The sequence below is a fragment of the Cheilinus undulatus genome, linkage group 17, assembly GCF_018320785.1.
Source record: "Cheilinus undulatus linkage group 17, ASM1832078v1, whole genome shotgun sequence".
NCBI classification, from domain to species: domain Eukaryota; kingdom Metazoa; phylum Chordata; class Actinopteri; order Labriformes; family Labridae; genus Cheilinus; species Cheilinus undulatus.
Window position 1 is genome coordinate 16905389 of NC_054881.1, and position 11378 is coordinate 16916766.

An 11378-nucleotide genomic window follows, 5' to 3' on the forward strand; every position below is an offset into this window, starting at 1 on the left:
CATTTGTATGCAGTGCTTCATAACTGATCCTCTGAAACAGCCTATTTTGATCTTATAGGCTCTTCCAAATATGTAGTAATCGCCAAGTCCAGTATAAAGTCATCATTAATTGTCATTTTCACCACATACATTGGATGAAATTTTGTTTCTCTATGATCACAATAGTACAGACCTTAAGAGAATGAAAACGAATGATAAATCAATGTAAAAGAAACGATTAAAGTGACAGAGTATATTAAAGTGTATAAGACATAATAGCCCATGTTGATCTACTGGTATTAATAAGTGCAAATGCCGTAATATTGTATGCAACAATCATGATGCATGAACGGTAAAATATGAAAATAGGTTTAAAGTCGTCTCATTAGAACGAAATTAATCCCAAAGGACTGTTTGTGGCATTTATTATACTATTTGGTTAAGAAAAATAACGATACAAAGTCAGAAAGCACTACGTAATGTTTAATGTTGCGTCAGAATTCTTAATAACCTGAAACCAATCAGATAACTCCAATTTGGGCGGACTATTTGAACGTTCCAAACTGCTGCATTCTGATTGGCTAATGGACCTTTCAGTCAGGGGGGGGGATCGTCTCCTGTTAACGGACTGCTTTTTTTCGATTAAAAGCTGTTTCGAAGCTTAAATATAAACCCTAAATGCACTAATCTTGATTGTACACTTCAAGGTTATGTTGAATAATGACAAAAAACGAAAGTGTTGCCTTTTTTGTACTGTTTAAGCCGGAAAGTGGGTGAATTCTATTCTTGATCCTACGCCTGTGATTGGTTCCTTGTGTGTGACGTTCTAATAGGGGCGTGAGCTTTATGGACATCAACAAAAGAGAGAAAAGGAGAAAGGAGAGAAGACGAGAAGGAGTATCGTTTGGTCGCACGGTTGAGGAAGACAACGAATATGTGGATTTAATCTTCTTTTACAGGTAAATGCGTATTTTTAAACTTGCTCCATTTAGTCAGACTTATTTCACACATGTTTTTACGAATTTTATCAACCGTACTAGCCTTTTGGGAACAAATTGATGGCAAAAGCAGGCAGCTCAGCTGATTGAAATAAACGGTCAGCAATGGGATATTAATTTGATCATTTTATCAATCAACTGAAGCCAATAATTGTTTAACCTATTGGACATGTGTTTTTGTATGCCTCTAGACCATTTATTTAACAAATTAACTAGAACAATGGGGATGTTTTGAATGGTATTTCAGGGGATTTTCTTGTTTCGATATCGGAAGATGAATAGTCCCACTTTTGGCGAGTGCTTTCTTCTTCTTGTATTGGTTTTGGGATTGAATATAACAATTTTGAGCAGGTCTGGACGAGGAATTTCCTCCTTACAGCTGATGTTTTTCTTCTCTGTTGTTGTTACTCTCCCTTGGATCCGTCTCCTGTTTCAGGCTGAGATTTTCAGTCGGTTTAAAACACACTGAGAATGTCAAATAACCATTTTAATATGTATGTTGTAGGGGTTACATGATGTTAGATAAAATATGGTTTATTTGTGTTGATAAATTGGTTTTACAGTACGACATATAAGGCCTTTTAACGTCTGAGGAATGAGAAAAGGCAGCCCCTCCCCCGCTTCTGTAACAGAGGATTTAAACGCTAGCTCGATGCTGTTAACGATAGCTTCCTTGGTTAGCATTAGCTAAAACATCCAAACGGACCGTTTTCAGTCGTGTGGATTATATTTTTGTGTGTGTGTTGGGGTTGTTTATTAACAGACAAAACCTTGGATAAGGTTGTTTTTTCGGTCAGAGGACAGAGGAAGGCGTCTACCTCAGGAAATCTGACACCAGAGCCCAGCTGAGGGGAGTGGGCTGGGCTCCAGCTGAGACGAGGGCAGGGCTTAGAGACCCCTGTTTGGGCAGGCAGCAAATGTAGGCCAGAGATTGACTTTGTACATAAACCCCCAAAGTTATCCCCACAAAAGACAGACACAAATATGAAAAACCGGACTTCGATTTAGAAAATGTTTAAACTCAGTCAATAGAATTGTGAAACCAAAGGAAAATCTACCTTTTAAGCCACTAGTTTCCATAGGACCTTAAAGCACGACAGCAAACATTGTCAAAGGTGTCTTCTTGGCATTTACGTCAATTAGAATAAGTTATTACCCAATACTAGGTGGAGGGGAATCCCAAATTTCTTGCCATTGTGTCAAATTGTTTGAGTTTTACCAGTCCAAAATTTTGGATTTGATCATTTTGGAATCCCAGCCCATGAACTAAAATCTGAATCTTCTCCCTGGTGTCTTTTTAATAGTAGAAGTACTGTGCTGAAAAAGAGATCACTTGCTCCAGGGCCAGCGGAGACATGGATGCCTTCAAGCTGATGAAGGAGCTGAGGCTGAACTATGAGCAGGAGGTTCATTTTCTGCCTAAGGAGACAGGACTGAGTCTCATTGAATCAACAACACAGGTAAAGAAATCCAATCATATAACCCCTCTTTTTGATCTTAAAATCGGTTAATAATACTTGAAATTACTCTGAAATCCATTGAGTAAATTTAATATAAGACCAAACGTTTTGTCAAGTCTGTCTGTCTGACATGCTTACTCAGCACTGTGTCCTTTTTTTTTTACAGGACGACAGTCGAATCTCGGCCAAGTGCAGAGATGCCAAAGTGGAGGACCTGTGGAGCTTGACTAGCTTCTTCGGTTACAGCACGCAGACTTTCGTCCTGGCTGTTAACCTGCTGGACAGATTCCTGGCCATGATGAGGGTACGAAAAGGTCACACCTAATTGGACCAGATATAGGACAGCTTTGTTTTTTATTTCTGTCTGGTGACACAGTTTGGGTGCCCTTAACCTTTCCAGCGCTCTGCTGTAGCAAACAAGCTAGAACAAATAAATAATGGGGCATTAAATGAATCTGTTTCTCATGAATTGTACACCACAGATTCAGCCGAAGCACCTTTCCTGCGTCAGCCTCAGCTGCCTTCATATGGCGGCCAAAGTGACGGAGGAGGAGTGCAATGTGACGCCCAGCGATGAGCTCATCCGCATTGGACAGTGCAGGTTCACTGTGTCTGACCTCAGCCGCATGGAGAAGATCGTCTCGGAGAAGCTCAACTTCAAGTCCAAAGCCATCACTGCCTTAACCTTTCTACACCTGTACCATCAGATCGCACTTTCTCACTGCACAGAAAGGTAGGATGACAACATACTGGAAATAATGCTCTTTGGATTACCAGCTTTCCATTCAGTTGGTTAGAGTTTTTTTTTCATCTGCATCAGGTTTTTCTGCTGATGATCAAGCACATTTAGAATTACTTCCACATCTCTGAGTGTCTGTATAAAATACCAGAGTTGGGATTGGTGTGCCAGCACAAAGATTTTCCCAAGATCTGATTGGACATGCTCAGCTGCCTCCTGTTTGTCTGTCACAGTTGCTCCACCCGATGTAGGGCAGCAGTCAGCTATCAACCAACAGTGTCTGAGAGAAGTGCTGTGATAAGATTTGGCCTGGCACTGATCCCCTACTCTTGCGTAACCCTGGCACAGTGTGTTGTTTTTATTATGTCCTGTTGATGTTTAGGTACCAACCTTGCATACAAAGGTTATGTCAGTTGTTTTACAGTGCTGTTAGTTTAAGCCTTCTGAAATGAGAACAATTGGAACCAGACAATGAGGATGTTTACATGCAGTTGAAAAAGTCAAATTATTACGCTATTCTGACTAAAACTAGACTGAAGTCGAAGTTGAATGTCTCAGAATTGGACCAAAAGTCTTTGCAAACAGTTGATTATTTTTTAGTTGCATTTTTGAGGTCTGTAATCCCAACAGAATTGTCACAGATGCACACCTTAGACACCGACTCCAATGCTTTTATTCTTTTTAGTGGTTAAGGGAGCTGCAGCTGCTGCTCTAAATAGTCATACCACTAATTTAAACGACTTTGATAAACGCAAATACACCAAAGAATTAAAAGTTTTGGTCTTTGTGCACACACATGATTAGCACAACATAGGATTGCATTTAATTTTTTAGCCCCTTTGGACCAAAGAACAAAAGCTTGCAAAAGCCTTAAATACACCTAGATGTTGTAGTTGAAGGTTGGTTTCTTGCATGCATATGCCTTAATTGGACCTCAAATGGAGTTGGCAGGCTATTCTGAACTGCAGTCATGTTGTTGTCTGCCTTTGGACATCGTCATACACTTAAGGAATAGCATGAAATGCTTTTGAGCCCAAAGTAAAACATAGAACATGTACAAAATGTAAGTAGCTGTACATTTTGTTCAGGTTTTTACTGTTCAACATACCTACTAGACTCTTGTTAGCAAGGTTCCCCAGGAAAATGTTCAATAGTAACAAGCAGAAAGGGACAAGCTGGTACTTCTATCAATAAGTCAATTTCCCCTGGTGCTTATGTACAGTTACACAGACAGTCCATTTAAATAACCTAACTTAGCTATAGCTAAAGCATGACTTGTCTGTGCTTGTAAGGATTCTGAATGTCTGCTGATTTCTTTCCCTAAAAAGCATAAAATGAGTCTTTCTCTCTAAAAAACACAGCTAACTTGCTTGTGTATTTCTGTGTGAACAGGAAGGAGACTCTGAATTTGGAGAAGCTGGAGGCTCAGCTCAAAGCCTGTCTGTGCAGGATCTCCTTCTCCAAAGCAAAGGTAAGAATTCCCTGCAGGGTTCACCCTGGATTACAGCAGCGCAGTAGTCTAATGAGATGCTCAGAGTCCAGTTCTGTTATGTCATTGTTTGTTTCAAATCTGCACTGAGACTTTCCTTCAACACTGTTGAACACATTTGTGCAACACTTTGTTTCTTGTCCCTTTCTCCACACAGCCGTCTGTCCTCGCTCTGTCCCTCCTGAGGCAGGAGATCGAAGCCGTCCAGTCCGAGGACATGTTGGAGATAGCTTATCACATCCAGAGGCACCTAAAGGTAAACACACCATCATTTTATAACACAAGCAACAAAACCAAGGAGGGAAGGGAACATCTGTTGAATCCTGATGTAATGGAAAGAAAAAGTCAGCAGCTCAGAGGAAATGAGCCTTTAAAGGGTTGATTTCACACAAACAGTGGTTTCTTAATAGTTTACTGTTGGTATCAGCATCAACTATAACCACAAACATTCACTGAACTAAATTACCATAACAAACAACTTTATTAGCCCTGCAGTTGTAGTGCTTCACAGTGAGACTTTAGTTTCTATACAGGAGGGGAGCAAATGTAACGCAGAGATAGGCGTAACGACATTTTAAATAGTAGCAGGCATGGAAGGGATGGGTGTTTATTCTTAGCCCGGCTCTGGTCCAAACATTTTTTTTTTCTCAATTGACTGCTGTGGTTATGTAATTTGCTGCCGTGTTGTGACGGCTCGAGTCCAAAAATAATAAAAACAGACTTTTAAAAGGCTACAGGGTGTTGTTGGGATTTTAAAACATTTTAACTTGAATTTCAGGTCTAGAATATCAAAGGAAATAAGGAAAATAGGATTTTCAAATTAGCCAAAATGAAGTTTGTTCTCTTTTTGGCACATGTGCTGATTAAAATGATTGAGATTTAATAATATTGCAACATGTGGTGTTAAAGGGTAAATCTTGAAAACTATTATATGTGGAAATGTGGTAAATATTTTTGTACAAATCTGTGTAGGATTTGGCTGCAAGTTTTGATACTTTAAAGGGGAAAACTGTAGTGGGTATCTAGGGCTTCTCATTTTGTTGCTGTAGCACCAAACAGGTTAAGGTATCATTTGATTTTTATCAGAAACACTCCAAAATTTTTACTTCTGATATTGTTATGGGTATTAATTATTCATATCCATGTAGAAATACATAGATATTTTTGGTTCGTATCATTCAGCCCTAACAGAAATTGACCATAGTCTTTTCTATTGAGGTTATTTTGGGTCTTTTTAAAAGTTGCTGACACAGTGACTCTTTGCTCTCTGGGGTGTTTGTCTTTCAAAACGTCCCACCTCACAACACACGAACCCTTAGGTGTTACATGACCAGCTGATCAGGTTCCAGAACAAAAGTACAGACGCTGTTTTAACCTGGTTTTACTTCACCTCATGACCTGGAAAAAGAGCCCAAGTGTACGTTTACAGGAACATAGTATTATGTGTTAAGTAACACGGTTATTTTAAATACACTATCAGTTAGTGTACGGGGCACAAGGCCAAACTGTATCACTGATCAGCTGTGTGCTCTGGTTTCAGATCCCTGACAGTGATCTGCTGCTATGGAGTGAACGTGTGGCGCTCTGTCTCTTGGACTACGCCTCCCCTGAATGCAGCAAACCCAACCACAGGAAGCTGCAGTGGATCGTCTCGCGGCGGACTGCCCAGAACCTGCACAGCTACCGCAGCGTGCCTGAACTGCCCACCATCCCAGAGGGATGCTGGGACGAGAGCGAGAGGTCAGTCCCCATTCACAGAAACATTGATGAAAATCACACAGTTAATGAACAAGATAGAGATGTTATCAAACACACACTCGAGAGAATGTAAGGTGGAATGTTTCTGAAGTTTCACTCAGTTTGTTGTCCACACATGCACATCACTATGGTAGGGCAAGATGTGAGTTAAAAGAAAAACCCAGAACAGGGTCTACAACATGATGCCACTATGAGAACATTTGCCTTTGCCAGTCTTATGTGTAGTCTGACTGATCCACAATATCAACGAATGGGCGGAGAATACTGGAGACCAAGTTACCAGAAATGCTAAGCAATGCAGCCCCCTCCCCAATAGTTCCTGGGCCTTTGGAAAGTACTACCTCCAGAGCATGGTCTTTACATCCCAGACCTAAATATAGACCCTCCATCCTGCTGTCAAAAAGCACAGATTTCCTCAAAAGATCCATAGTTCCTGGAGAGAGTTCCTGCTGGGACTGATTAACTAAGAATAAATTAGGACCATGGAGGCCGGGTACACAATTTAAAGCCTGACTTTAGGCCAAATTGACACGATTAAAGGTCAGACTGCCTCTGATGGAATATCTACAACAACCAATCAGAATGGAAGGCATCATCAACTGGATGTTATGCGAACACAGGTCAACCTTCATTTTAGACAACCTTCATTGTCAAGCGCAACACAGTTAAAAAGTCAATTTCATGCACTGCCATGCACTTATCAGACCTTAGAAACCAAAAAAATATATCAGAAATTTTAAAGGATTTCAAGCACCCATTCAAATCCTGCATATATAGCGTTGGCCCCAGTGTTCAAAAAAAGACCACGTAAACCACCAAAACTTTTTGTGGTATCGAGAATGTACAACATTCAAAGCTGACATTGTAAATGGGTTTTGGCTCTTTTTACAAGCACTCCGCAGCTTACAGTACCACATGTCCAACAATATTTAACAGACTTTGGATTGAGTTTGATTCAGTTTCATTCTTATTCAGATGTCAGATTGACTTCACATGACCTCATGTGATGGCTCACTGCTTGTTTGATCAGCTGAAATACCAAAACTCCAGACAACAAGAGAGGCATTTAAGATTTAAAGGAACAGGCACACCCTGTGTGTTGTCACACTCACACACCCAATGTTTCCATTCATATAGCAACACTCTGTTGTTCACATTCAGTCAGATTCTGATTGTTGAAAAAAAATAAAGGAACTTCTGCTTCGTGTCACTAACAAATTTGCACAAGTTAGACAGAGGAAATTTTCAACTGCCTCTTAAATTGGCAGCAACACTCCCTTAAGTTTCCTATATGTTGTAAAGTACACACGGGTCGGCCCCTCTGTGTGTCTCAGCTTGTCAGGGCCTCTCATATCTCCCAGCAGTGTCTATGATGGGAGTTGTGCGAGTCACCAGTCACGTCCTACTGACACAGAGGTTTCCATGACGTCACATGAGGCCTGACAGCAATACCTTTATGTAACTTCAGAATATTTAACTGAGCTGTTGTGTAAAGAGAAAAGGAAAGAAGCAGACATGGAGAATTTTCTCAGATGATTCTAGACACAAGGATTATAAAACAGCTGAAGTATGCTCATCATTATACCTTGATAGACTTTTGACGCTTAATATTAGACAAGTGCTGAGTCAGACTGCAACTTTTATGAGTCAGGACTTGAGATCAGCTTGGTGACGTCTGATTTCGAAAGTCTGTTTTCCTGTTGTCCTCTTTTTCTTGCTGTATCATAAAATCTACTGCCCTTTTTATTTACTGTAATTTTCTGTATTTTATCAGGACTGTCCTTTTCTGAATGTCTCTTTCTTATATCAAAAAAAGTTTAACAGCCTGAAATCCAAATAGCGTTGTTGGGATTTTACACACGTAGGGATCATGTAAGGCCTTGGAGAACTCTTGTCCATAAAACATGATATTGCCAAGCTTTGCTGCAGTGATATCTTCCTACTCTTGTTATGTTTAGTAACAGAGTGTCTCTGTGTCTCCACAGCGAGGATTCATGTGAGGACGTGATGAGTTCAGGCGAAGAGTCTCTCAGCAGCTCCCTGGGCAGCGACGCTGAAGGACCCTTCTTCCCCCTGCACCTCCGCCGCCAAAAACACCGCCAACACCTTCACGCCTGAGGGCTCGGCTGCCAAAATGTGCCTCGCCATCTTCATCCTCATTTACCTGATGAAACATCCTTTTAGATTTTTAATAAGCTCTGGTGCTGCTGGTGGAGGATCGCACAACAACTGGCAGCTGGACCCTCCCTAGTAGATTTTTTTTTTTTTTTTTTTTTAGTTTGTAGATGTGTTGGTGCATGTTCAGATGTCACATTCCAGGACAAACTTTAAGAGAAAACTCGGTCAGCTCGGTGTGGAGTCTGGTTTTCATGGTGCTGCGCATACAGTCAGATGTACTCACTGCTCAGATGTGAGACCAGACTGTGGTGGTTTGTGTAGTTGACGAGAAAAAAAAGCTAAAATTTGTTGATTATTTATCCGAATGTTATTGACTGTTATTAATCTTAAGACTGTTTTTAGTGAGACTAAGGAGTTTTCTGATGAGCAGAAGATGGAAGCAGCTGTGGTCAGTTTTCTGAGTTTGTTTTATCTAGAAATGACAAATAATGCCACTTCTGGTGCTTGAATTTAGTTTTCAACGAAAGACACTGGACAAAGTGAGCAGTGTCATCACACCAAGACGGATTTAATTTGACAACTGCTTTGATACCAAGGCTACAAAAGAAAAAGCCTTAGGTGCCCATGCTTGGCTAATTATTTAATATATTTTTCCCCTTTTTTTGTCTTGATTCGGAGATGACAGGAAAAAGAATAGCATCAGAAATCAGGGAGAGAGTGGGGGGTGACATGCAGGAACCCGAGCTAACTGCATGGAGGGCTAGCTTCCATAAATGGGGTACAGCCCAACTTTTAGGCCATTGGCAACCCTTAATTTTTGTTACAAGTGTGGATAAAATTGGTTAAATTCCTTCATCTGTTCTAAATTGCAGGAAAATATTGTTTAGGTCGCCAAGAATTAAGAGCGTTCCTTTGCTAATGACCACTTTTGGTAAAACTGAACGAAGATTAGACTTATTTTTATAAAAACTTTGGTACTTTTTAAATTTACAAAGAGGATTTTTTCTCTGAAGTGGAAAAAAGGTTGGATCTAAAAAATGTAAAATAGCCCTTAAAATTGATGACAGAGTTTAATCTGAGCTTAAGCTTTCTGTAGGCCATGTTTTGTAGGCTATTTTTTGGGCCTCTTTGTCTTTATTTGGAGAGGATAGGGCAGTGGATAGTGGAGGAAAGTTTAGAGAATGACTTGAGGTAAAGGAACCTTATTTGAACGTGTACTGCCTTCATGGATGTTGGGTAAAACCTAACACCTAGGCCATTGGTTCCCCTTATTTTTGGTTTTCAGTGTTAAAGACACTGTGAAATTCCTTCAAGTTTTCTAAATTGCAAAAAAAATGTTTGTTTCATATGCTAGTGTGTTCAAGACTCGAGTTTTCGTTTGCTATTGGCCAATATAGGTATAACTTTGAACAAGGATTGGACTTTTTTTTTTCTTTTTAAACTTTGGTACGTTTTGATGCCATCAATCAGTATACAAGAGAGTGTGCGTTCTGTCAAAGTTGGCCAAAAAGTTCCGTGTGTAAGCAACTTTTTTCTTCGGTTTACTTTTTGCCGTTTTCGCCTTTATTTGGAGAGGACAGGAGAGTGGACCAAAGAGTCAGCAATGACTTGTCGGAAAGGATTCCTACATGATGCAACCTAACCTAAAAGGCTGTCTGCACCCCAAAAACACAGTAAAACTGCTGTAGGACCCCTTCATCCTAGGAACCCAAAGTTTTGCAGCCAAAATGCAACAGAAGATCACCATTTTCAGATGGGATTGTTGTTTAAATCTCCCTAAAAATAAAGCTTTTAAAAGTTTAAGAAGACATGTTACAAACATTGAGATTTGAACACAAAACCTTCACTTCCAACTTCTTTTTCTTTTGGCGTGCAAGACTTGAGTTTAATTACTCGAGTGTGATCTCCACTTCTTTATTAGTTTGTACGAGACCTTGCTGTTGCTATTTCCAGACTAAATTAGGTCCCTTCTGCTCTACTCTTACTCTTCTGTGCTAATTCTGATTGTCCTGAGGTTTAAAACCTTTGTTGTTGAACACAATTCACAAATGAGATATAAGATTGTGTTGATCACCTTTAAAAGGTGAAGATTTTCTAGATTACAGGGTCTAAAAGTTTTTGTCATTTCTTGGAAAACCTGATCACAGCTGCTCTCTTCTGTTAAAAAGTTGTATTTGCACATTTTCTTTTAAACTCATTTTAAGTGTTAAAGAGCCGACTGGAGGTTTGAGTTTGTGTCTGAAGGGAAGCGGAGACGTCAGAAAATGGTTTGATTTCAGGGCAGCCATCTAAAGTGCCTTTGTTAAAGGCAGCAGAGTGATCCGACCTTTCCCTCAGATTCAAACCGTGCTCACACCACAGGGTGCTCAGATATTATTTAAAGAGTGTGTGTTCGTGGATGTGTGTGTGTGTATGTATGAACCTGATTTAAATAGTCAACGTTGCCAACTTTAGGATGTAGCATTAAAAAAAAAAAGAAAAGTTTTGTTCTGCATTGAGAGAAAATGTTTTGAAAGAAATAATGCCAACTGTCAAAAAAAGTCTAAAAATGTAAGAAAATGTTAATATAAAAAACATGTAAAACTGTAAATGATGTACAAAAAAAATATGTTAATAGTTCTTTGTAGATATTAAGTTATTTATTCTCTTTTGTCACCTGTACAAGAAAGTCTTATAAAAATATTGTTTTTTAACTATTGTTGTCAGTCTTCTTTCTTCATAATAAGAGCTATCTGAATCTTCATTGCTTCCTTACAATCCTCTCTAGCATGTTATGGTGGACTGTTCTTTATGAAAGGAGCAACAAACAACTTCTATGCCAACTTCCTTAAAAGTGA

General features: G+C 39.7%; 1 protein-coding gene across 2 annotated transcripts; it reads left to right on the forward strand.

Annotated features, from left to right (window-relative positions):
• Nucleotides 1–830: 830 nt before the first annotated feature.
• ccng2 (cyclin G2) lies at nt 831–11213 on the forward strand. 2 transcript variants are annotated; one of them, XM_041811208.1, is made up of 8 exons: nt 831–938; nt 2282–2437; nt 2604–2741; nt 2920–3170; nt 4569–4647; nt 4823–4921; nt 6206–6405; nt 8409–11213. In XM_041811208.1, exons 2-8 carry the CDS (start codon nt 2333–2335, stop codon nt 8539–8541), a joined length of 1005 nt encoding a protein of 334 aa, XP_041667142.1. In that variant the 5' UTR covers nt 831–938; nt 2282–2332; the 3' UTR covers nt 8542–11213. The 2 variants fall into 2 exon arrangements, with proteins under 2 accessions (XP_041667142.1, XP_041667143.1); XM_041811209.1 differs by having other exon boundaries at nt 842–938; nt 2285–2437.
• Nucleotides 11214–11378: the final 165 nt, after the last annotated feature.